Source organism: Patagioenas fasciata, chromosome 3 (genome assembly GCF_037038585.1).
Source record: "Patagioenas fasciata isolate bPatFas1 chromosome 3, bPatFas1.hap1, whole genome shotgun sequence".
Taxonomy (NCBI): domain Eukaryota; kingdom Metazoa; phylum Chordata; class Aves; order Columbiformes; family Columbidae; genus Patagioenas; species Patagioenas fasciata.
Window position 1 is genome coordinate 18,987,520 of NC_092522.1, and position 27,802 is coordinate 19,015,321.

At 41.3% G+C, this 27,802-nt stretch overlaps 1 protein-coding gene across 1 annotated transcript in view; it reads right to left on the reverse strand.

Annotated features, from left to right (window-relative positions):
* The window catches only part of LOC136099685 (ALK tyrosine kinase receptor-like), a 38,215-nt gene extending 16,495 nt beyond the window's left edge, over positions 1–21,720 (reverse strand). The window contains exon 1 of the mRNA XM_065834104.2: positions 21,598–21,720. Coding sequence (XP_065690176.2) covers positions 21,598–21,616 — 19 coding nt within the window. The 5' untranslated portion in view covers positions 21,617–21,720. The remainder of the gene's footprint in view (positions 1–21,597) is intronic.
* Positions 21,721–27,802: the final 6,082 nt, after the last annotated feature.

The following is a 27,802-nucleotide window of genomic DNA, read 5'->3' on the forward strand; positions in this document are numbered from 1 at the left end:
CAAATTTTAAAACATCTGCTCCTTCAGCCTTGTCTAATGCCTGTATGATTGCTTACACCAAAGCAAGCTCCACAGCACACCCAAGGAGCCGGCACGTGTTCACTGCCACGTTTCGGCAGCATGAACTTTCCACAGAGCCGTGCAGCATTCAGAGCAGCCAGGCCCGCCACGTTCTCTTGGAAATGCCTTTGACCAGGTCTAGTTCATTTTCCTGCCTTTTGACTGAATGACTTCCCAACGTTAATGTTGGTGTGATGTAGCCTTCCTGAACTAACAGCAACAACTAGCTTCCTTAAAACTATAATGAAATCAGAATGTGGAATAAGAAATTCAGCTATATTTCACACTTCTGCATTTTTCAATTAGAGAAGTTGACTTAGGATCTAATATTTATCTTCATAGCTCCTGAGACAGCAAATAATTGTTGAGTGCAACAAATGAGATGATAATGTTTTTCCCTATTAAGCTTGCACAAAATTTAGCTACTTTTTTGTTTTCATTAGGACTCAAGGTAACATATGTATTTTTTCCCGTGATTTGCTAACCAATGAATAAGCATCTCCAACAGCACATCCAAAAACTAATAGTAAGCAAGTAAACAGAAGCAGCGAATTTTACAAAGGAGTCTGATTTTTCAGCATGCAGTGGTAATTATACATTCTGCAGTATCTTCAAAATTGTAAAGGACCAAAAGAGATGGAAAATACTTATTCCCAAATACCTATGAAACACCGTGCATGTATAGTAATTGGGCTTTTTTAAAAATTTCATCTCACACAGCAGATCTTTATGGTTCTTATCCCTAAATATGAACATCCTGCCTTCAAACTATACAATGAGATAGAGTAATTTTGTTAAAAACCCAAATTTCATTTATTTTGGTTGTTTTTTGTTGCCCTTGTTTCGATATCAGACTGCGTTTGCTATTTGATTCCCTTTTCTCTCAAGTACTGTTGCATATTTGTGAGATGAAAAAAACCCCAACAAACCATCACCACCAACAACAAAACCCTACCCCCAGCTTTCATATCTCTCCTAAAAGCAGTGATTACTGTATTTATAACAGTAAGGAACTGGTTCAAAATAAAAAAATAAAGGCCAAAAAGCCTTTTCTGTGATTTTTCAGTGAATTTTTCAACATACAAACCTTGGAGAGGGAAAATAAAAAGGTTCAACTTCTATTATTAGCTCTGCCATTCCCATCAGGCCTCTCCAGGTCTGAATAGGCTGGGAACCCGTCTCTTTTCAGGCAGCAAGCTCACCCCCGGGAAACGCCGGCCGGACTGATTGCCGGTGCTGGAAGATGAATGGCACTTGCCACATGCGGCAGGCGCTGACACAATCATGAGGTGGTTAAGATCGCTAAGCTTATTTATAGACAACAGGAGCAGATTTAACACAGGGCCACTCTCAACGTCAGACATGGAGCTGAATATGAAATAAAACAAGGCTGCTGGAGAAAGGACGTGAAAATAGTGCTTCCAAACTTCATGTGTGCCTCTTGGGTAAACTATAAGAGCTGGTTAGACAGGAAACACACGTAATTTTCCACATTTTGCTTCTGAGAAGGGTTTGGTTTAAATCCATTTTCAATTATTAAAGTAAGTTTTATCTTTGCCTGTTCAGGCCCCTCAGTCCCAAGCACAACCAACACTGCATAGTGGATTTTTTTCGATTATTGGTTCCTAAAAACACCACAAAAAAAATCAATAATATTGTAAAGATGAGGAAACTGAAGCACACATCAACCAATTTCAGTTACTTAAATGAGACAATAAATTGCCCAAACCAGGGTAACTCTTCGACTCCTGCTCTACCTCTACCAGTTGGACTGAAGTTGCCCAGATGCAAGAAAACAGCCACGGAAAGGAGAGATTGGAGAAGACCGCATCAAGAGCTGATTCCGTGTAGGTCACATATAACCTTTTCTAAACCCTGCAATAGTTGCATCTCAGTAATCTCTCAGTCATTTACTTTTAGCACTGCCAAAACAGTCAACAGAGGTATATTTGTATGCCCTGTCAAGAAAACCACAAACAGAGGTAAGACACTTAATTGTATTCAAACGTCATTTTAGATAGGAATCTTATTTTTCATTTCTAAAATGCAATTCTGCTTCTATAACTGTCTAAAGCAGTATCTCTCCTTCAGCTGTCAGTAGTATTGAATTAAGGTTGATGGCCTTACTGCAGATCAGTTGCTGGGGGAGGTGGGTGGAATATCACGAATCAGCACCACCACGAGCTGACGCGGTCCCTTTCAGCAGGGTGCAGTGATGCATCCTCACATCACAGCCAAATGCTTTCCTGTGCTGGCCCCTGAGTGAAAGAGCAATAGCTGTTCCAGGCAGAAGCAGGAGCTTGCTGGGGAAGAAAGTTTCATGTCGTGCCCCTCTCCATTGTGCCAACCTTTGCAATACTCCACTTTGTGGAAAAACTCAGCAATAATACCTCAAAAACTGAAAGCATAAGCAAAATGAAATTGCACATGAGCGCTTGTTGTGAGGGAGAGCAATAGTATTGGTGACACATCACCGGCTTGCCACTGGAAGGGACGGAGGCTACCCAGCTTTCAGCCCCAGGGAAGCCAGAGGAAATGCTGCAGTGCTACCCCAGCTCCACACATCCCTAACATCCGTCTGTTGGTGGATGCTGTGACTCACTGGTGACTCTTCCAGCTGAATGCACTGACAATTGCCTATGTCTCAGTGCTCTGAAGCCAGTCCGGGGGGATGGAGAAGCAGCCCTTCTTTGCTCTCGTGTGTCAGGCTGTGCTTCAAGGCCTTGCTGCACTTGAATGAAATTATCCCAGGAGTGTAACTGCTGAAGGTCAATGGCTCTCAGCATCAAAAAAAGCCTGGAGAAGGACTCCTGCCTGGAGTTTGTGTTTCTGCTGGAGGATTTCTGCTAATCTTTGAACATGGGAAGACTTACAAACAGGGAACGCTTACAGAAAAAAAACAGATGTCAGCGAAGAACAAAGCAATCAGCTCTGTGTAAGCCAAGGTATGTACTGAAGATATTAGGGAAAAAACACCAGAAAGGATGACATTACAATTACAAGATGACCACCCAGTTTTAAGGCAATCTCTCTACTGTCTTGTGGTATGTTAAAGGACACTTTGGTTAATGCTTTCCATGCAAGATCTCTTTCCCAAACATCTACTGAGGCACAGAAAGAATTGCAATAAGAGTTGACCAGTATCATTGCTCAGAATTACCGTGCCGTGAGGATGAGATGCCTGTGGGTTGCTAGCCACAGTAGAATAGCTAGACAAATGTTAAATAATATTAAAATGGCTCTTGTATTCATTTTAACACTGTGATAGAATCTTAATAAAACAGTTACTGTGTGTAAAGGCAGATCAAGGAGACAGAACATGTCTTTTCTCTCTTTATGACTCTAGATTTTAAGACTGTGCAATCAAACTCTCAGAAAATTTTACACAATTACTCAGAACTGACAACTATTTCTTTTACTGCTCTCATGTTTAAATTCAGCACCATAAAATGTATGTCAACCCAAAATATTCCTTTCTACCCACTTTGCCAATAGGCTTTCTGTTGTGTGCAAGCTCCCCTTCAAGGTTCTTCCAAGCCCTTTCCCCTCCATTTTGCTAACTGATTCAGTTGGCCATTAATTAATCTCTTAGCTATCATCAGCAACAGTATTAAAATCTCACAAATTTTCTGATGCTGTTACTATGTAAAATGCTTCTCCCAGCTAGGTAGCTTTCAGGAAAGCATAACACCTTGTTGATTCCAGATAAATCTATCTCTACAATGCAAATGTACCTCTTCCTGGCAGACAAATCCTTTATAACTAAATCCTTTATAACTGCAAAATGATTCATTATACAAAATAGAGATGAGGACACACAGCTTATCGCTCATTCTTCATCGAGACCTAGAAAACATAAACATTTGGGTACAAAACAAGTAATAAAAAGAGAATATAAAACAGGGTCTGCTAGCCCTATTGCAAAGGAAATAGGGTTAGTCTGGTCTGAGGGCAAACAGAGGTAGTACACTGGCCATAAATAATTATGGGAAGGTCCAGAAGGACAAGCAGAGCACCTGGAAATGACATGAACCCAACACAGAACCCAACTCAGCCATGCAGTCTGACTGACTTGCAGTCAAAAAATAATTAGACATATAAGACATGAAGAGGACAGAAAAATGAATCAGTTTCAGGAAATAATGAAATTCTGTATAGTTTCCACCAAAGATCTACTGGACTGTGGTGCAGCTTGAAAGGAAATGTTGGAAAAAAACCTCAGCAGTTTAGGAGAGGGTTACACTTAACAAGGTGTACTGGACAGGACTCACTTGACAGCACAAACTGCATAAACACACTGAATAATAAAAAAGAAACACTAAACTTTCTTTTGGCCATAAAACAGATTAGGGGAGACCTAAAAGGTATTTTATATTTAGATGTGTCTACCCTTGGTCTTGAAGCATCAATTTAAAAGACCAAATAATGAGTACGCATTTCATCAGGCCTTCTAGGTAAGCAGCAGCCATCTTGGGAAAGTCAGCCATCTTAGGGAACACAAAGTCTTCCTGCTTTTTACTGTGATCCATGGGTTGCTGTTTGTACTTCCATTCATCTTAAGCTGCCCATGTTCCTCTCCATGGTACAGTTAAGTTATACCAAGTGCAAAGGTGTTAGATACCCGCTATATATTTTTACAAAGAGAACAGTTAAAATACCTGACTTCCAGCCCTCCTGGGGCTTTAAGTTAATGGGATGTGGACGCAGTTCACCAGCTATAATGAATGTCACCGGCCAACTACTCACATCACTGACTACCTCACAGCCTGGAGTGTAACCCACAGTGCATGGGGAATCTACATTCAGAAAGTCTGGTGAAATCCTATCAACAAAATCAACTGCCCTGGAATTTGTACTTGAACCAGGAAAAATGCCTTGCTCCCTTTTCCAGGATTTCTTGACAAACAGCAGCAGGACTCTCACACAGCAGCACTTCCAGCAAAGGCTCTCAAAGCTACTTTGACCGTGTCCTTCCTTCCTACCCTACAGGCAATGACCGCTGCTTTTCAGTGAGCAATTTAATTTTAAAGAGTCTGTCGACGAGGTATCACAAAGATGATAAAAGTGCCTTGCCCTAGCATCTCCTATGGATAAAATCAATGATCCACTGTTCGACAGGCAGTAACATAAAAAGCTCAGAGGCCTCTATGTCCATGGCAGTCAGGTTCATGGGCTACAACCTCTGTGTTTTCTGAAAGGTTTTCAGCACAACAGTAGGATACCTAAGCAAACTAAGACCTGCCGAATACAGGGTAGCAAATCCAAATTATCGCCCCCTTGTGTATGAAGCAGTTTCAACACAGACAGTAACAGTTCAAAGTTTTTCCACGTTGTGAGAACTCATCCATCCTATGTCTATTTTACCTCGCTCTCCTGTTTGGTTCAGTGACAACCCTGCTGGGCGGATGTCTGGATAACTTTGTTCATCTCTGCTAGCAAAAAGTAGAAGTTAAAGGTATCTCAGCAGTCACTAGGCTTCTTCCAGATGGACCATAACTAAGTTACAAGCTCATTCAGGGTGTTCTTGGAAATAAAAACCCTGGCATCCTCCACCCAACAAAAGGAAGAAAAAATTAAATAAGCAAGGGCTGAGTGAAAAGCAGACAAAACACAGCAGCCCAGCACCATGTTTTGAGGTATGTCAAATCAGCACTCCATTTGTGTGTGCAGGGGCCTTGAGTTGTGAGCAAATCAATCACCTTCAGAAATGCCACCTATCAAATATGGAATCAGAGGATCAGGATTTCCGAACTGGCTCTTATGCTGTGATCTTGGATAAGTCTCTTCACTTCTTCAAGGTTCCATCTTGCTGCCCATGACAGAAAGACAGATATGGGGCTCCATTATTGTTCAGAACTAGCACTATGTAAATTACATATATTTGTGTGCACAGAAAAAAAAATCTCATTTTTAAGAACTATCTAAAATGAAAATGTCCCCTGTAGAAGAAAAAAACATTTGCTCAGCATTACTGCAAAAGATTTTATTTGACCTGGAATAAAATATTGGTTAGCTGCAGGATATTTGTTATCAAAATTTGTTTCATTTCAGATTTTTCATCCTTATTTTATGCCTTTTAACACTGTTTCAAATAAAAAAATTAATATATATATATATAAAAAAAAAAAAACAACAAAAAACTGAAGTCCAGGGAAAAGGTATTAAAATGTAGTTTTTTCCCTTCTAAGTTGCATTTTTAACAAATGTAGGATAAAAATGGAGATGCTGCTTACCCTTGTGTGACACATGGAGGCTCTCAAGTGAAAGGCTATTCTGAGTGTATCACCAACTGCTAATGAGAAGCACGGAAGATGACAGAGTCCCGTGAGTCATTACCACATGCTAATGCAGCATCTTGTCTGAGGAAGCCCCGGGTCATTGCAGCTTGGTCCTGTCCCCTGAAGTGTACCCACTCAGCCAGTGCACCAAAGACACAACTTTTTACCATGTTAGCACCGACAGAACTGACAACATTCTCTCCATTTTTGGCATGTATTAAAACGTGCAAATATTAGCAAAACACAGACTAAACTGATAGAACCTCAGATTTGGAGAGTAGTGAAAAGCAACCATGGAGCCTGCACAGTTTCACGTGAGCGCTATGGAGGTACTACGCTGCTATTGCAGATGCAGTATGGAAAACAGGTAATGTAAACTCGACATTAAAAATTTCACTGACAATTAAAGTGACAGATTAAACTGATCCGCATGCAATCTGCAAACTGATTTGGCATTCACTGATTAATGCAGTAAATTAGATATTAGCATCTCACATGCAATGTTATAAATCACTAACTTCACTCAGCAATGTATATGTGGTGTCAAACAATTTTTGATGCTGTGCAAGTCATTAATTTTTCTGTAGGTGAAGCACTGAGTATCTGTTACAGTTTTAGGATGAGATTATGAACAGAGACTTCCAATTGCCGACCAAAATTACTTCCAGACTTTGTCACTAGCGTACTTTATACTATTATAACTGCTCAGATTTCCAAAATTCAAGTGGAAATTGCTTTTCATTGTACTGGAAAATAGCAAAAGAAACCTACCAGCACCAAGTCCAGACCCAAGCTTCTTTTTAGTGGACAAGCATTTGAGGGTGGAGAGGTGCTTTAGAAACGTGATTTATTTCTCTAAAAAGGTGCTTTCAAGAACTGCCCAGCTCTGAGTTTTGCTGATGTTCAATACAATATAGATTTGCTGCTTGAAGAAACTGCAGCAAGAAATGCCACAGAAGGGGCCTGAGATTAGTTAGACGTGTTTAGCCCAACTACTACAAACAAGGCAGAGTTCCTCTCTTAAGATTTTATATGGATGTTACCCTCCATGAGTCAACAGACTCCCAGTACTTTCAGCTATGCAGTCACAAATTCACAAGGTGAAGGTATTGCCCTGCACAAATCCCAGGCCATGCAAGGCTCTAAGCCTTAGCAACAACACTCCAGCTCACAGCTGTCAGCACTAATGAATTAAACTGGACGGTAACAAGATCCTGGAGTTATTTGAGTTATTTGTGGCTGTGGTACAGGTGAGTGCCTTTGGCTGCAGGTGGACATCCTCCTCCAGCTGCACTGGCAGGAGAGGTTATTGCCTCCATCTGCTCAGGGCTGCTTTCCCTCCGGATCTGCTGATGAAGCAGCACATGTGAGTGCTCCCTGATTTATGGCAGGCAAAGTCAGACAGGTGAGACCAGAACAACAGCTCGTACCTACTCGGGGATTTTATGTTAACTTGCCTCATTTTCAAATGGCAGCTGCTCTCTGGGCTGCATTAAAACATCTTCCAGACTCTTGTGACCTGCCCAAAGGCAAGAGGAGAAAAGCTACAATACAGTGGTGCTACAAGGTAGAGGAGCAACTCAGTGGCTGTGTTCTAGTCACTTTTAAAATGTATCATTCTAATATGTGAGAAAATTCCAATACGTGATAATATTCTTATTATTCCATGCAAATAAAATTATGGAAGAGGGAATATGTCCCTTTACCTTTTTAAAGAGTGCATACTGTGGGACATCGGACTGCTAACTCTCATCACCTTTGCAGCTTTGGGAAAACTTGTAAATACAGCTTGGTCTTTATTTGAGAGATTCAGCTCAAGTCTGCTTCTAAAACATGTAGAATGCAAGCAAGCTAAAGTTCAGACGAAATTCTGTCTCAATTTGAAACTGCACAAGAGGGAACTTTCTTTAAATCAAAGATGGACATAAAAGGGTGTGTTTATGTACAGCTTTTTTTTTTTCAGAATACTATTAAAAATTATTAAAACACAATGCACGTATAACTAAAAGAAAACTCGGTACAATTTTCTGTTCAGAAAGCAACATTTTGTTTTACATTTTCCCAATAAAGAAGAAACATTGATTACACTAATGTAATGGAATAGAAATTCCCTGACATGACTCTTCATGGTATATCATGCCTAAGAAGTCCAGTCAGTTGAAATTTAGGCTGGAACTCAATGATCTCCAGAAACTGGATTTGGAATGACTAATTCCTGAATGTAACCAGATATCCTTGCAGAAGGAGGACAGATTAAGGTTCAAGGCAAATGCTGTATGTAATATAGATCTTAACCTCATTTAGCAGCAATGTTGTTTAAGGCTTTATTAAGGGATTGAGTTACTGCTTCTGCTTAAGCAGAAGTGACAGAGTCATTCACAAGGGTAATAAAAATAAACAAGATAATGCAAGAGAGGGAATTGCACCTACTGGTAAGGAAGTAACTGAAAAGACTAGGTGGCTCTTCTATTACCACTCTGTGGAAAGCATAATGTGATCCAGTGTCCAAAAGCAACTCAATTTAAGTAGATTTTTCAAAAAGCCTTCATTGAGGTCTCCCATAAAAGGAATGTGGTCAACAAAAAAAATCAAAGCTTTTCCATGTAAGTGATTTTGTGAGGATGCAGAAAAGCAATACGATCTACAGGGCTCCATTAGAAGGCTCTTGGCTATAGCCCTGCTACCAACAAGCACTTTGTTCTTGATTAATGTTCTTCTGTGTGAAAGGACTGGGGTTTTTGTTTGTTTGTTTTTAGAAATTTACTTTCCTTCTCTATCCCCATTCATAAAGTATCTAGAGAGGATAAACATTTCCGGCTTATACAGGTTTCCCAGAACAGCTGGTGCCTTTGCTTTTAGTGCAGAGAGGCTTCTAGGTCTGACTGGAAGCATCCTGTCAAAACTGCACAAATGAAGCTTGCTTTGGTAATGCTGGTATTGTAAAATATTCCTGGATAGCACTATTAATCTTGCACTCAGCAGCCATTTAATTTTTCTCAGGGTTTATCCTAACAGACTCTGAATAAACTCCTGCAAAATAATTACTATAAAATGATTTGTTTAGCAAGCTAACCAGTGAGCACTGAGGACATTCAATAGAGAATCTGTTTGTTAAAGATTCCTTGCCTGACACTATTAATTCACAAGTGAGGAATTGGTGGGCAGACTTTATAGATTACAGGTACTGAAGTACCCATCGGTTTTAAAAGGATAGTTCTGTTAGAAATTCCAGGCTACAATTCTTCAAGCAAAGCATTGTCCCCTTCCTGACACTCTGATGATGCTATGATGTTAAAGGTGGAATGAATTGCTCTCTGAAGTGCCTCGTTTTCTCTCTGTTGACTACAGAGGGAACCTGGAGACTGGCTTTGACATGATGCCTAACTTTCAGATCGCTGAAGTCACAAAAGATGAATATCACCTTGTCTAACTTCACACAACAAAGCATCTGAATGTCTGAACTAAATCTTGCCTAGGGAGATTGAATCCCGTGACGTCGTGAATTAGATGACTGGTTTATTATACAGATTTTATTTCCTGACAGTTCAGTTGAGGTCTAGGCTGAGAATTGCACTGAACTGCTTGGGAATTAGCTTTGCAAGTTGGAGTTTAGGAGAGCCCTTTTTTGTTTCCTATCCAGTGAAAATATTTTCTGACCTTAGTTCAAATGCTAAAAAGAGCAGACAGCATCAGCAGAATGTAGAAGTGTTAAAATGAGTTCTCCTATACACTATTAAGTCAAAGAAATAATCCATTGCTCGGCTTTATAAACTGGAAAAGAAACTGTCTTCGTTTCATCTAATGCCTTTCCTACGCACTCTTTATGGGCACTTGGCACTTAGTAAAACCCACACAAGTACAGCAAGATTCCTCAGGCAAACAGGGAAGCTCTGCCATGACCAAGCTCTCTGCCCCAGTAACTTTTGGACTGAGTGTAATATTCTAAAGAAAACTCCCCAGTGACAGCACTCAATTATACCAACACAGTCCCAGCTTAGGCAGAGCCCGGCATTAACTAAAATCTCAAAGCTGACGGCAAGTCTACTCTTTCCTGTTGCATCAGTCAAATCCCTTGACTTAAAATTGTTAGAGATCCACCAGTAAACTGCTGGTTATTGTTGCCACCACAACTGGCCTGCCTCTGTTCACTCACTACTTGTCTCTCATTTCTAAGATGGATGAAAAGGCTGTTTAAAATTGTTTCCATTTCCACCCAAATAATTCCATCCCAGGTGTCAGCTAATCTAATGCTCACCCACTGCGGCCCAGCCAAGGGGCTTTGGTCATCTTTATTAATCTGTTGTCGCTTGCCTTTGTAATATGCATGCTAAGGAATTCACAATCTCATTTCTTTGTCCTTTGCTTGTACTCAGTGCACAGCACAGACCAGACTCACCTGTGAGTACTGCTCTGAGATGGTGCAGCAACGTGAATAAATGGAAACAGTAATAAACTCCTCTGTAGTATTTACAGAACAGTATCACTGTGGGCTTGCAGTGTAGGAAGGGAAATTTTGCATGACTGACTTCCATTTGGTGGCATCCTGCCCGGTCATGACACTTCAGTTCCATTTCAGCAATTATCCTAATTGTCCAGGAAAGAAATGCACTGTTTACTTGAAAAGTCAAAAAATAATATGAACCAGAGAATGCTCTGACTGCTATTATACTTGAGAAAGACAACTGTAATGCATTACAGACACTGCTGATGTTTGGTACTGTTAGCAAAAGAAGCAGCAAGTGGACACATCTATTATAATTTAAGGGGAGCTACATGAAGTCACAAATTAGCCCACATTCTACAAATCAACAATTAAGATGAAGACTACTCTTTACAATATAAACTTATAATGGAGTAATAATTGCCCTAAAGGTTTTGTGATGAGATTAGAGCAGGAATGTTTTACGAGGAGAAATAGGCTTGCCCAATTGAGAGAAATTGCCTGATTTCACTTGGGAGCAGAGGAAGTTGGAGGTGCTCCAAAGATGAAGTTAGAAGAAAACAGAAGACAACACTGTAAGCATGGAAGATCTCTGCAAACCACTCTGTGCAAAGATCACAGAATCATAGAATGTCCTGAGCTGGAAGGGACCCACAAGGGTCATCGAGTCCAACTCCTGTCCCTGCATGAGGCAACCCCACAGTTCACACCATGTGTCTGAGGGTGTTGTCCAGTCTCTTCTTGAACACTGTCAGGTTTGGGGCCGTGACACCTCCCTGGGGAGCCTGTTCCAGTGCTCCAGCACCCTCTGGGTGAAGAACCTTTTCTTAATGTCCAGCCTGAACCTCCCCTGGCACATCTTCCTGACATTCCCTCGGGTTCTGTCATTGAGCAGGTCAAACATCTCTTGGAGTAGAAATTTTTTCCAACATAAGATCAAAAAGGTTATTCTGCATTTCTCATTTGTCTTAATCAGTTTAAAGTCATACTTTTAGAAAATATACTTTGTACAACATGCATTTTGCAATCCATTTTTTAAAAAATCAGTGTAACTGTATAGTAGTATGTACCATTGCAAACAGTAAGCATCGGCTCAAGCCTCCTTGACCTACAATGAAAGAACAGCTATTACTTAAACCTAACTCTTCTGTTTTCCAAACCAAACTCTTCTTTTGGCTGTGAAGAATCCAGCAATGACAAAGAAACTGAAGTCCAAATCAGTGATGTTCCTATCAAACATCTTGTTAGGCTTATCCTTTTTCAAAAGTTTTGATAACTGTATACAGACAGCTTATTCAAGAAGTCAAAGCTCCAGCAATTAATGGGATGACACGCAATGTGCTTTTACGGCTTTTGCTAGCAGAAGCTCCACCCAAGTAACTTCATAGTTTACTCACTTCTTTTACTTTGTGAAACACCTCACATGCAATAAACACTTTCGTTAATTTGCTGTCTAAGTGACTTGGAAATTTTTCTAGACAGGTGAGTCACTTTACTACTGTTTTGTTACTGATGTGTACAATAAAAGCGCCTGATGAGTTAACACTATTGCCGAAACTTTACACTTAGTGTTTCTGATCTTACAGTGACGATAGCTTTCTTTTCGTTATGATTTCATCAGCATATGTTCACAAACTGATGTACACACACTGTTATTCCATGAGGTGCTTAAAGAGTCAACAGTAACTTTCTCTAAATCAATAGCAACACTGATAATATTACAGAAATATCGAAATTCGATCCTTTGCATTTTTTTTTTTTTGTGCTGTATAACATGATGCTCAATTTATGCAGTTGTTGCTTACAGCCCTAAATGGCATCTTAAAAACAGGGTACATAGTTTAGGCTTAAGAGCATGGAATATTCACTGCTGTAGTCTCCTCAAAATCATTTATTCTAGATTGTGGCTCACACAAATCAACCGAAAGAGCTCAGATCCCAGTGTGCCGCAACCCATCATCTCACAGAACCAGACAGATTGTCTCTTAACCCTCAAAGTTTCGAGGTATCAAAATAGTTGCTTTGGACATCTTCATTCACATAAAATGAAAAATCCACCATTGATACCATTTTTGGAACATGATAAATCGCTCTGTAAGAGTTGACTAAATTGTATTTCCTTGTAGTTCTGAAGAATATTGCCAAACCTCTTATTTCACTTACAAATATGCTGATACTCCGTCAATCAGACCCCATGAACAACACAATTCAATCTGGAACTGGCCCCAGAACCCAGCCGACTCATTTAAGTGCTTACAACCTCTCATTTGTACAAAACTTCAGCACCTCAGCTGGCAATCATTTAAAGAAGGAGGGGTAAAAGTATTCTTAAATTTTCTTTCATGTAATAAAACCAGACGGGTAATTTAAGATCTTGCCATCCCTGTGTGACTTCTGGATCAATGTGCCTTACTAGCAAGGCTTTCAAAGGCTCGATTCATAAAAGCCCTGCATGCTTCATTTATGGAGGGACTCCGTAAAACTGCCTCCATGGAAGCACTGCGCAGTGTCTGTCCTTTCTCATCCACACAGGTGGAAGGCACGCCTCGGGAAAATTCAGTAATGACAGCACTTTTGAAAACTCCTGGGGGACTAAGGAACATGGTTCCCATTAATTTGTGCTCCTAAGTCACTTGGCAGCTTTTGAAAGATCCTCTCTTTCCCCACATTTTTCATTATCTCAAAGCAAAAGAATCGCAACACACAGGTTTAATGATCTCGACCGAGATTCTGATGTGTGGCTACAGGTTGTGAGTTTCCAAATACAGCATAAAGGAGTCTCATTTGTTGAAAGGGCATGCACTCCCTTTCAGAAAATTTTGGTCCCCTGTTACAGACTCTTAAATTTTTCAGGGAAAAATCAATGTACCAGGTCTAGTCAGTTGGCATTTCTATTTATGTATTATGGATTTGATTTGCAACTACAAGGTCAAGGCTTTTTGGTTTTAATTATTCTATTCCAGAGTGTCTACTTCACTGTATCCACCACTGCTGGCACCAACGTGCCATACCCCTCCAATAACAGATACAGTGCAGAATTATTAAAGAATGTTGGTGGTTTGGTGCAGCGGTTGGTTTGCTAAGAAAGCTGGCTGCAGTAGACACACAAAAACAGAAGAGCAGTCCAAAGCAAGCAGGGCTCCCTGGGGCAGGTTTTGGACAAGAAGGGAGGTTTTGGACAAGAAAAGGGAAGAGCTGGACAGGGTCTTATAGCAAGACTGGGGCAGATCTGCAATAAGACCTCTCAGACAGAGAAAAGCTGAAACTGAATACTTCAGACGATAAGCCCTGAGGTATAGAAGTACCCTGAGCCAAAATCAAAAGAAGTCCTCACTGTGGGAAAGAGGAGGAAATATAAGTTTTCTGAATCTTGTATGTGTTGCACCGCTACAGAGCAGCAGTACCTCAGAGTCCAGTGTTGGTGTGTACGATACCTATGCAGGCCTTCAAAAAATAAGGTTCTTGCTGCTGGCGTTATTTCATCTTCCACAACCTGGAAGCACACACGGAAAACCTTCTTTCCTTCTTGTCCTATCTTCTCCTTGTTTTTGTTCTTCATCTTCCAAAAATGATTTTGCTCACCAGTGCCCCTCAGGCTCTCATGAGTCATGCCAGAAAAACGGGCTAGCACTCACCTGAACATCCAGATATTTATCTTTTCATTTGATAATTGTAAATGTTAATTGTCTAATCCTTTTGCATTAAATTCAGTTTTCACAATTCACTGAATTCCCTTCAATCTCAATTGGTTTCTTTGCTGATTCAACAGATTATCCATCTAGTTAATTCAGTCTGGTTGACTGAGTGGCTATCTGATCGATTGCTCTACTTAATTAATTGGATTGTAAGTGTTTATTCCAATCACTTTCTAACTGGTCAAATTCTTTAAACATTTTCAGTTTCTAGACCAATTATTCTTGCCTGATAGCCTGTCATTTGTTTTCAGTGTTACTGGTTTATCGCTTTCTCTCCTTTCCTCACCTCTCCCTCTCTCATTTATTCTTTTGCTCACACAGTCCGACTCCCTCCCTTTTGCTTGATCATCTCCCTCTTCTGCTCTTACTTTCTAAGTTTCCCTGCTGTCTCTCACCTCTTCTCAAAGACCACTGCAATTCCTCACAAACAGGAATCAAGTTGCATAGCCAGGTCTTAACATCTTCAAACATCAGTCCTGTCTAAATCAAAAGCCCTTCCTACAGTTAACAGTGAACTTCCTGCATCTATGTAAAACAAAGCTCAGAGCAAAACTACCCCTGACCTTGTTTTAGCAAAATCAAGGTTCCGCATTCCCTCTGTTGCAGGGGTAAGGGCTTGTTATGGAGGGAGAAAGGGAGAGAGACACTATCATCTGCTTGTGCAACAGATGAGCTTGCATAAATCACTGAACCTGGAGTAATACTTGCTTAAAATCATTGGGTCACCCATAAATCATCAGTGTCCTCCCATTTCTCAAGTGATAATAGTGAATCCTATGATTGTTTCAATAAATCCAAGTAGTTAAAACATCACAAGAACTAAGTGGCAGCAATTAATAGTAATAAAAATAAGTTCAATTTGGGGAAAGCAGATTAGAGAGTTCATTTTCTTTCACTGAATCAATGGCTCCCCTGTTGAAATAAGCCTCAATTAAGGGAGAAGGTCAGTATAAAAATCATATACAGCATTAAAAAGATAATGTATTGGCCAATTCTTCAAGGTGTTAAAAAGTACTTAAGAGCCACAACTGCCAACATTGGTAGAGGAACTGAGGGATTTGCAGTGTCTCTCAAGCAGCTCCTGGTACCTCTTATGAACAGGCCCTTCTTTTTTGATTATTAATGCTTTGAATTTTAAAGGCTGGTATTTCTCAATTCTGTTTCTTATCCCAAGTCACCTGTGTTTTTCAGAATTAGAGCAGATGAAACTGTCCCCTCTGGTAAGACTGTCTAATACCCAAATTCCATCCTTCTGTGGCAAAATTCAGCCTTTCCACCTTCTGTATGAATGCATCCATTTTAAAGACCAGTTTTACAAGCGTTATTATACCATATAAAACACTTCTTTATATATCCCTCCTCATATCTTAAAAAAGCCAAATATCTCAGAGTACTACGTCCCATTGACCAACACACTGGCACGACAGACCTATGAAAACCAAATGTTTTAGTCATCCAGGTTCGTTTCCCACCCCTCCTTTGGTGAGTACGCTAATGTTTTAAATAGATTAAATTATTTAACAAAACCATAACTGTCTAAACTTGGCTCCACAAGAAGCAGGTGTTCACAGTCAGTAACAGAAATGCTAAATCACTAATTCATGACTGTAAGAAACTACAGTAAGAAACTACTGTAAGAAACTAATTGAGTTACTGTGCCTCTTCTAGAAGCAATATTAAGACTAAATTTGCTTAATTTTTTATTCCCAGCATTACTATAACTTAATTTTTAAAAGATGAAAATGAAAAATGAAGTAGTATATAAGCTCCATAACAAGTGCATTAAATTTATTTTACTTAAACGAGCACAAACTCACAAGTGAAATAATTTTCACTTTGGAATTAGCTTAAAACGATTTAGCTTCACTACAGCCACCACACTCATCTGTAAAGCAGTTTTTTCTCCAACACAAGATCCTTACAGCATTAAAACACTATCAGGTTAGAGATGGGTTTTGGCACACAACGTGAAGTCAGAATAATCAGTCATATCTCATGGGAGAACAGAGGTGAATGGGGAGGAAGGTGGTTGCCAAAGAATTTGGAGGCAAATATTAAAATAGTAAAGCTTTTCCAAATGCCTACTTAGTGAAATTAGATTCACAGGAAAAACAGCTCGGTGGAACTGTATAAATAGGATAGGCCACTCCAAGGAAAATGCAGCCAATCTGCCTAATTATTATTATTTTTTTTTAAATTAAGGCTACTCAGAACTTAATCCAAACATACTGAATAAAATTCCCATTGACCTCAATTAGCACTGGATCTATCCTGTGGCTTGGTAAGCTCCTTAACCATGGTATTAATACCAAAGAAAATTCTCCAGCTTCCTTTACATAAAAATGACCTGGATAGGCCAAGTAGGTATTACGGTATATGTTGGTCCAAAACCTCAAATAGAGACAACTATTTCTAAAGTTTAAGACTACCTTTTTTTTTTTTTAAATAACGTCTATTTTTCAGTTTCATAACCCTGGCACAATCCTAACTGTGTTCATTGTCCTTTTCACCCATCTCCTGAATTTTGGAGCAGTGGTGGATCACCAGACCATATCACATGACATTGTTGGTTCCAGCGAAGGTACATGTCTTCTCTCCTCTGCCCCATAGCCACAACTAAGCAAATAATTAATTAAAAAATATTGACTTCACAAATCTTCTGTAAACATATGGCAATTTTACTCAAGTGAAACTTTCTTAAAAGTAATACAACATTTATAATTAATTGATTATTAACATCCCAATTAGCTGTGTGTTATGTTGGACTTCCATTAGAAACCTGTGTTTAAATTTTTTACTGTGAGAACAAACATTCACTGGAACAGGGGGACATGGTGGAGTCCCCATCACGGGACATTTTGAAGATACAGCTGGTCTGGATGCAGATAATCTCACCCAAACTCCCTTCCCCATGAAAGGCTGGACCAGATGATCTTCTGAGGTTGATTCCAGCCTGGGCTGTTTTACAGTTCCACTGGATACACTGATACTATTTCAGTTCTTGGTTTGGAAGAGGTTAACTTTGCTAGGCAATTTTCCAGTAGGAAGCATCCAGAACTCATTCTGAAAAGTGGCTCACTGGTACTTCATTAAGTTCAGTTAACCACAGCACCCTGTCAGCAAATTAATTTATAAGACAAACTGCAAAAGCGAGAATATGTGGGAAAACTGGAATGATACATATTCAGGTTTTGTCTGAATACACAAAAACATCATTTTAGTAGTGATTCAGATACATAAGTAATCCTGTTTGGACAAAGCCCTTATTGACTTCCTGTAGTTGATTCATAAATCTCTTGCTCGACTATTTATCAAATGGGATCATGAAAAATTCTATCTGGAAGTTACCCATATTTCTTCATACATGTTGCAAGTCCATATGCGTACTCCACCCCCACTGCCTTTTTTTCTCCAGTAAAACCACCTTTAAGTCTTCAAAATTTTTCCTATCTTGAGAGGTCGTCTGCTTTGGATCAAGGATTTTGCTTTTAGTACAACCTTAACTTTGCATAAGTATTATAACCATGACATCATTACAGAACTAACTGCTTACCAGCTCTGAAGATAATGAGTGTATTCCTATGTACTTTCAGTATGTACTGAAAAAAGATATAGCTGAGTGGACAGAAACATTAACTTAATCCACAACACACTCCAAAATAAATATGTTTTTTATGTTGCTTACTGAGCTTGAAAACTTGAAAGCTAAGTGCTTCCTCTTGGACAGGCTGAGTGTCTGAAATAGCTGTTTTAAACAGCCTCGGAGCGACATTAAACCTTTAACATGTTTTAGAAGCATTTGATGTCCACGCCTCTTACTTAAAAAGTTACTTAGAACTGGGAAATCGAACATTGCTAAGTAAAACAATGTCTTGTCATTTACTTGTGCTCACTATTAAGTACTTTAATTAAGACTTTTGGAAATAAGTTAGCAAATTAATTAATTCACAACTGCAGTACAAAATGAGTAAGAAACCCATTAAATATCATTAATAAATCAATACATTACTTAGGAAATGAACTCTATTTTTATTACTAGAAATTACCATCAACTATAAAATGCCACTGTACTAACTACTTTATTCGTAGAAGGAACGAATTCTTAACTGACGTTATTAAATTAATTTACTACTTCTCTGCAATTTGTAATTTTTTTTTTTTTTTTGCTTTGGATATTGCACTTACTTAAATAGTAAGTTGTAAGAAACAAAATCACACAATCAATAGCATAGGTTTTACTCAGAAACACAGTCTGCTTCACATTTAAGACAGCAACTGAAAGTCAATTGGCAGTGGGATGATGGGCAATGCTACCTGTTTCATGTCCTGATCCAAAACCTATAGAAGTCCAAGCAGCCTTTCTGTTGACTGCAGGGGCTTTCTGATTGAAAGTAATTATATGGTTCAGGAAACTTTATGTGAAAAACAACAAAAAAAAACCCCAACAACAACAACAACAAAACCCACCAAAAAAACCCCAAAATCCCAAACCAACCAACCAAACAAAACCCCACCTCAAACAAACAAATAAACCCAAAACAACAACAAAACTGAATCAAACCAAACAAACCCCAAACACTTAGCACCTATCAAGTGCTAAAAAGCCTTTAAAGAATTAAAGTCAGGGGATGGAGTATGTTGATGATGAACTACAGACATGAGAAGAGATGAAGCAAATAGAGTTGTGGCCAATCCTGAGCATTAAAAAGCAAACAAACAAACGAACAAACACAAAAAAACCCAACAATAACACCTCATCCAACAAACAAACAAACAAAAAACAACAACAAAGCAAACACACCAACCAACCAACTCCAATCAAAACCAAATGAAATCCCTCAATTTGCAAGGGCTTTCCTTTTTTCTATCAATCTTTACCCAATCAAGATCGATTGTATGATGGGAATTTGGAAATGCGAAGATATTCAAGTGACAAAGCCCTTTGATTTTCTAATTTGCGGCACTGCTAAATGAAGAAAGGGAAATACAGAGTACAATGAAGACAATGCAAGGATAGAATTATGTTTGTACTCAACCATTTTTAGTTAGATGGTATATCAATCTAGAATTTTTAAATTTGGAATAAAAAAGAATCAAGAATTTTATCCGCATCTGAATTTTTTTTTTTAAATCTTAATTTTCCATTCAATCCTAAAGAGGCTATTATTTTTTCAGTTCAAACGCAATAAAAATCTCATCTTTTCCATGATTAAAGAAGCCAAAAAATGGAAATCCCAATGCTCAGAAGCAAACCCCAACTTCAAACTTCTACCTTCTTCACATCTTGGCATTTAATTTAGATCCAAACCTGTATTCACCTACGGAAATGGTAGCCTAATTTCCTAAGATTGTCTACGTGCCTTTATTTATCTTTAAGTTGTGTATATGGTCTTTAAAAGGCTTAGAAAAATTAGGTTGAAGCTTCTTAGTGTTTCTCAGATGTTTCCTTCCCAAATTCACTCATGTTTTAGGTGCTTCAGTGACATCAAGGTACCCAAGTAGCTAAGCTGCCCAAAGGCTAACAGTTGCAGAAAAATCAGGTTTAGATTAATCTTTTCTTATTGCTTTCCCTATATCCTCCAAGCCTAAGGTGCCACCTTTGGCTGCTCATCATCACCTTCTTTTCTAGTAAAAGGACACAGCACCGCATCTTCAGCTGTGTGCAAAACGCTTGGCAGTTTCAACAAACAGAAAAAGAACAAGTGGTTTTATTCCCTCCTGGTATTATTCATACACCGTGTCCTGTAAGCAAAGAAGGGGAGTAGCCTACTGCCAGAAATCTGTAGACAAAATGGGAGATTTGTTCCTTCTTTTTCTCACAATGTATCTTAATAGCTTCAGCAACTGCCATCTGTCATCTGCAAATGGGTGCCCAGCAGAACGGGCAGAACATTATCCTTTCCCTCAGCCAACCGTCCTTCACCTACAGCTCTCCTTCAAGTACTCCCAAGAGGAGCATCCATGGACCCTCATGGGAGCTGAGTATCTCCCGCCATCTGTGGTAATATTTGTTGCTCTGATTTCCCAAAGCACTGTAGATTTGAATGACTCCTGTCCTGCTCACTTTGTTTTGGGGAGCTGAAACACTTTATTTTCAGCCTGAGAGAGATACCAAGACAGGCTCCAAGCATCAGCAGCAGAACAGGAGCATTCTGTCTGAACATGCCTCGTGCTTTCGGCAGAACGTCAGGTGGTTCCTAGCTGGAACTTAGAGAACACCTTTGCGTGCAGATAGTGCAACAAACCCCTTAATACAACTGGCCTTTGTGGAGAGCAACGTGAATAACCGAAGTAATGTATATTCTGCAGCAATTTCCCTGTCCTAGACAGGTTGAAAGAAGGACATGCAGCTCAACTCAGCAGTACTCCAAATAAATAAAACGGACGAAAGGTAATGTGTTAAGTGCTATAAGTAATAATGTTCTTCACTGACATGCCACCTAAAGATTTCAGTATGATTCAGAAGATCCATAAAGCCGGTAGAACTAAAATGCAGCTGCCTCTGGCATGAAGCACTAAATTCACACACTGGAATTGATAACAGAACTCGTATTTTAAAAAGTTACCCCCATTAAGGTTGCCCATCATTAAAATTCCACACACACATTGAGCTATTAAGGGTTACTCAGCAATAACTACTTTGGAACATTGCCAAAGAAAGGCATACTTTATTATAACCAAGTTTTCCACAGTTGTTTAAAAAAATAACCATGAAATTTGTTACTAGAAACAGCAAAAAGATGGCTTGCAAGTTATCTGTCTAGGAATTGCTCATCTGTTCTGCTTTCTGATGCAGAAATGATAGGCATCTGGCAAGCCAGGATGAATACTGCTTTGGTTTTCCCAAAATGAAATTTTCCTAGAAATTCTTTCCAAAGGGAAAAAAAAAAAACAAAAACCCACCAACAAACTATACTAAAAACAACTTGCATCGTTTAAGAAGTTAAAAACTTCTAAGGTAACATCAAAAAAATTTTTCCTTGGAAGGGAATTTTTTTTTTTAATTTAAAAGATTGATTTGACAAGATGCCTTCATTCTGTGAGAGTTCTGTAACAGTCAGAAATCATGCTCCCCTCCAAAAAGGCACCAAAACGCTATGAGCTAGAAGCAATAAAATGTTACCTGTACTGCAGTTCTTCATCGCAAAGGAATCCACAGCTGCTACGCTCTTGTTCCCATTGGCAACATACTCCAGTGAGATTCGAAATGGTTTCTCTAGATGTCCAACTCTCCTCTGAAGCAACACCCATCTGGTCTCATCATACAGCGAGAGGAAAGAACAAAGGAGAAGAGTGGTAAGAAAGGCTACTTTACAAGCACCAAATCCTCCAAAGCAGCAGCTCCACAAGTGGCTTGTCACCCCGTGCCTTCTACCCCAAACCTCACACCCCTCATGGTGTCCCATGGTCAAAGCCTTTCCCTCCAATGGATTTTGCAAAAGCACGCTTCTAATCGCCAAGATTTCCACCCAGCTAAGATGTGGAAAACCCAGCTAAATAGTAGCTTATTGCTCTCTTCTGTCACACTTCTGTGCTTCTGGATTTCTCACAGATGTCTGCCTGCTTTTTAAAAGAAACCCAACTTTCTTTGCAAGGCAAGCTGTGAGATCTGCAGTATACGTGCACACCCCCTCTAAATACTATTCCTCCTGTTTCTCACCGTGGTGTCTCTTAGTCACTCCGGCAATAAGCCAGTCTCCAGGGCCTGAGCAATAGCTGTAATTCCCAGCACCGCGTCACTGGTTGAGGTAACACGCCTTGCTTCTAATGGAGCTGGCTGGAATGTCTACGAGTGCATGAAGCACTACAACTAAAACACTCCTCCTCTGCACTCCTTCCCTCACCACCTCGCAAACAAACAAACAAACACTCCCACCGAATAAATCAAGGAACTAAGAGACTGGATTGGCAGCCCCGGAGCCTAACATCCCCACTCCATGAGTGTTTCAACTTAGCTTGCTGCTAGGAGTAAATGAGAACAAGAACTCTGTATAAGCTTAATTTCTTCTCTGAGGTGCTAGCAGGCACCAAGGCCTGGCTGACTCTGATGTCCCCCTTCTCACCTGCGGCCAGCTGGGTCTGCTGGTCCACCCAAAACACCTCACCGGGCAGCACAAGAACTATGGGTAGACCCTCAGCTCTTACACATCCCCCTCTGATTTAACTTTCAAATGTTCTGTGTTCAGCAAGACATGTCTAATGACAGACAGTAAAAATGTAAGCTTTTTCCCTGTTATACTGAAATTCTGATCTTCAAGGAAAACTTTAAGGAATGAAACACTTGTACGATAACATGCCCATTTCACCTTTCATGCTTGGGGACAGGCTGTCAGTAAAACCATCTGTTGACATCATTTGGGAAGGTCTGCCTCCCACGAGGTGTGTATTACTCCGGCAGCGATACAGAGCCTATCACTCATTTCACCCCAGTTTATTCCATGGCTACTCACTAACCATAAACACGACCAGACACAAGAGATTCTGTAAAGTCACTCAGTCCCTACTAATCCACTGCTTCATATTTCTCTTCTGCTACAGGAAAAAATGCAGCACCAGTGAAAAAAGATTTCTTTTTAGTGAACTGTAACTGGTCAGCTGGACCCAAACTAGACAACAGGGGTCTAATAAAGCCGATTACGAAATGTTCTTTACAGCTCCAGCTGCCATTTTTAAAAGATGAGAACAAAAACTTAGTATGTTTCCTTAAGTTGCTTTCAAACACCAATATTAAGCATTTTTGAGGAAGACTAACTTTCTGGTTGACATAACGGGTCAGGGGCAATACATTTTTCACTGCTCTTACAACGTTTCCTCATCAAGTTCCCCTGTCACTCTGAGCGTATGGATTTGTGCCAGTACGTGGGCTGTGTAGAAGGCGACATTTTTTCTTGGACAATGGAAATGAAACAGATGTTCTGAACAAAAGAAACCACAGTTTATCTGGTATCCATAACAAGAACCTCCTAGTCCAGAAATATGACAAAATGTGCGTGTTACCAAGTGAAGAAACACTTCCAAAAGGAAATATAACAACATATGCATGACATTTGCACCGACCAACCATCACTTATGCCTGCTACAACCATGGATCATTCCCAAATTGCAGCCCCTGTACTTATGAGGTTCAGCAAGACCAAGTGCCAGGTCCTGCACTTGGGTCACAACAACCCCAGGCAGTACTACAGGCTCAGGGTGGCTGGAAAGTGCCTGGGGGAAAAGGATCACAGAATCACAGAATAGTTGGGCTTGGAAGGGACCTCTGGAGAATATCTAGTCCAACCAACCTGCTACAGCAGGTTCACCTGCAGCAGATCACACAGGAATGTGTCCAGGTGGGTTTTGAATGTCTCCAGAAAAGACGACTCCACAACCTCTCTGGGCAGCCTGTTCCAGTGCTCTGGCACCCTCAAAGTAAAGAAGCTTCACCTCATACTCAGATGGAACCTCCTTTGCTTCAGTTTGTGCCTGTTGTCCCTCATTCTATTGCTGGACACCACCAGAAAGAATCTGGTCCAATCCTCTCAACACCCACCCTTGAGATATTTATAAACACTGATGAGATCTCCTCTCAGCCTTCCCTTCTCCAGGCTGAACAGACCCAGCTCTCTCAGTCTCTCACTGATGTCAGAGATTGGAAGGGACCTCAAAAGATCATCCAGTCCAATCCCAGCGCCAGAGCAGGAACACCCAGATGAGGCCACACAGGAAGGCGTCCAGGCAGGTTTTGAATGTCTCCAGAGAAGGAGACTCCACAACCCCCCTGGGCAGCCTGTTCTGGTGTCTGGCACCCTCACTAAGAAGAAGTTTCTTCTCATAGTTAAGTGGAACCTCCCGTGTTCCAGTTTGCACCCATTACCCCTTGTCCTATCATTGGTTGTCACCGAGAAGAGCCTGGCTCCATCCTCTTGACACTCACCCTTTACGTATTTATAAACATTAATGAGGTCACCCCTCAGTCTCCTCCAAGTTAAAGAGACCCAGCTCCCTCAGCCTTTCCTTATAAGAGAGATGCTCCACTCCCTCCATCATCTTTGTTGGCCCGTGCTGGACTCTCTCCAGCAGGTCCCTATGCTTCCTGAACTGAGGGGCCCAGAACTGGACACAATATTCCAGATGTGGTCTCACCAGGGCAGAGTAGAGGGGAAGGAGAACCTCTCTCGACTTGCTGACCACCCCCCTTCTAATACACCCCAGGATGCCATTGGCCTTCCTGGCCACAAGGGCACAGTGCTGGCTCACGGTCATCCTGCTGTCCACCAGGACCCCCAGGTCCCTTTCCCCTACGCTGCTCTCCAACAGGTCATTCCCCAACTTATACTGGAACCTGGGGTTGTTCCTGCCCAGATGCAAGACTCTACAGTTTCCCTTGTTATATTTCATTAAATTTCTCCCTGCCGAACTCTCCAGTCTGTCCAGGTCTCTGGATGGTAGCACAGCCCTCTGGCGTGTCAGCCACCTCCCAGCTTCTTGTCATCAGCAAACTTGCTGATAGTACACTCAATTCCCTCATCTAAATCGTTAATGAATATATTGAATAATATTGGCCCCAGTACTGACCCCTGAGGCACTCCACTAGATACTGGCCTCCAACTGGACTCTGCACCATTGACCACGACTCTCTGGCTTCTTTCCTTCAGCCAGTTCACAGTCCATCTCACTACCCGATCATCCAGACCACACTTCTTCAGTTCAGCAGCAAGGATGCTGTGGGAGACTGTGTCAAATGCTTTACCGAAATAAAGATCAACCACGTCCACTGCTTTTCCATCGTCTATCCACCTCGTTACGTTCTAATAAAAGGCTATTAGGCTTCCCCTTGGTGAAGCCATGTTGACTGCCCCTAATGAACCTCTTGTTCTTGATATGCCTTGAGATGGTGTCAGGAAGAAGTTGATCCATCACCTTTCAAGGGATGGAGGTGAGGCTGACCTCACCAGTCTATAGTTACCTGGGTCCTTGTTCTTGCCCTTTTTGAAGACTGGAGTGACATTTGCTTTCCTTCAGTCCTCAGGCACCTCTCCCGTTTCCCAAGACTTGGGAAAGATGATGGAGAGTGGTCCAGCAATGCCCTCAGCCAGCTCCCTCAGCACCCGCGGGTGCGTCCCATCTGGACCCATGGATTTATGGATGTCCAGATTACTTAATTGGTCCCTAACCCAGTCCTCATCAACTGAGGCAAACTCCTCCATTGTCTCGGCTTTCTCTGGGGCCTTAGTGGTACGGGGCTCCTCAGGACAGCCTCCGGCAGAGTAGACGAAACAAAGAAGGCATTCAGTAACTCTGCCTTCTCTGTATCTTCTGTCACCAAGGCACCCACCTCGTTCATCAGTGGGCCTACATTGCCTCTGGTGTTAGTTTCATCTGCCACATATCGGAATAAGCTCTTCCTGTTGTCCTTGATCTCTTTTGCAAGGTTTAATTCTAAGGAGGCCTTAGCTTTCCTAGTTGCCTCCCTGCATCCCCTGACAACAGCCTTATATTCTTCCCAAGTGGCCAGCCCCTCCTTCCATGATCTGTAAACTCTCCTCTTCCACTTGAGCTTGCCCAGCAGTTCCCTGTTTAACCACGCAGGTCTTCTGGCTCCCTTCCTTGACTTCCTGCGTTTCAGGATGCTCTGATCTTGAGCTTGGAATAAGCAGTTCCTGAATGCTAATCAACTATCTTGGGCCCCTTTACCTTCAAGCAGCCTTGCCCATGGGATTTCCCCTAGCAACTGTTTGAAAAGACTGAGGTTTGCCCTGCTGAAGTCCAGGGTTGCAATTCTGCTTGCTATCCTGTTCCTGCCACACAAGATCCTGAACTCCACCATCTCATGGTCGCTGCAGCCAAGGCGGCCCTCAACCTTTACTGCTTCAACCAAACCCTCCTTGTTAGTGAGGATGAGGTCCAGCAGTGCACCTCTCCTAGTTGGCTCCTCCACCATTTGCATCAGAAAGATATCATCAGTCTACTGGAGGAACCTCCTGGACTGTGGCTGGCTGGCTGAGTATCCCTTCCAGCAAACATCAGGGAAGTTAAAATCCTCCACCACAACCAGGGCCTGTGACTGTGAGGCTGCTCTCAGGAGGCCTCCTGTAGGAGGTCTCATCAACTTCCTCATCTTGATCTGGTGGCCTGTAACAGACACGCACAACAGTATCAGCCCTGCCAGCCTGCCCCTTAATTCTCACCCATAGACTCTCAACTTGCTCCTCATCCATGCCTGGACAATACTCAATACATTGTAGTTGCTCTCTCACCTAAAGAGCAACTCCACCACCACGCCCGGCTGGCCTGTCTTTCCTGAAGAGGACATAGCCATCCATGACCACATTCCAGTCATGTGTGCTGTCCCACCATGTCTCCGTAATTGCCACTAGGTCATAATCTCCTGCCCTAACACAGGTTTCTAACTCCTCCTGCTTATTCCCCATGCTGCCCGCATTGGTGTACAGGCATTTCAGAGAGCGGGCCGATTTCACTCTAGGGGGATGGGAGGCCTCCCGGTCTTCATCAACTCCAGGGTGCTGCCCCAATGACGCAAGCCCAGCTACAACCCCATCCCCCTTCAAGTCTAGTTTAAAGCTCTCCAAATGAGCCCTGCTAATTCCTGCCCCAGCATCCTTTTGCCCCTGCGAGATAAATCTTTCTCATGTATCCCTGTCTGGACTGGTGTCTTGTAAAACCAGCCGTTATCATAGAATCCACAGTCTGATGAGGAGCGGCTGAGGGAACTGGGGCTGTTCAGCCTGGAGAAAAGGAGGCTGAGGGGAGACCTTATCGCTGTCTGCAACTGCCTGAAAGGAGGTTGTAGCATGGAGGGGGTTGGGCTCTTCTTCTGAGTAACAGGAAAAGAGGAAATGGCCTGAAGTTGTGCCAAGGGAGGTTAAGATTGAATATTAGGAAAAATTTATTCACGGGAAGGGTTGTGAAGTATTGGAATAGGCTGCCCAGGGAAGTGGTTGAGTTAACATCCCTAAAGGTATTTAAAAGACTGGTAGATGAGGTTCTTAGGGACATGGTTTATTGCCAGAGTTGGGTTATGGTTGGACTCAATGATCCTGGGGCTCTCTTCCAACCAAAATGATTCTATGATTCTGTAGTTCTGTACTGCTACCAGCTAGGAGACTTTTCTTTGCTCCACAGTCAGTTGCACTGTGTGTCTCATCAGGGACACGATGGTGTCATCACACTCCGCTGAAGTGGACAAAATTCCCAGCAGGTAAGGAAGCTGCTAAGAGCAATGTTAAGGATCTACGGAAAAGTCCTAAGCAAGTGCTGCATAAAGACCCTGCTGACAGCTAATGCAGCTCGACTTGCAACTTAGAAAATCAAATACTGTTTTTTAA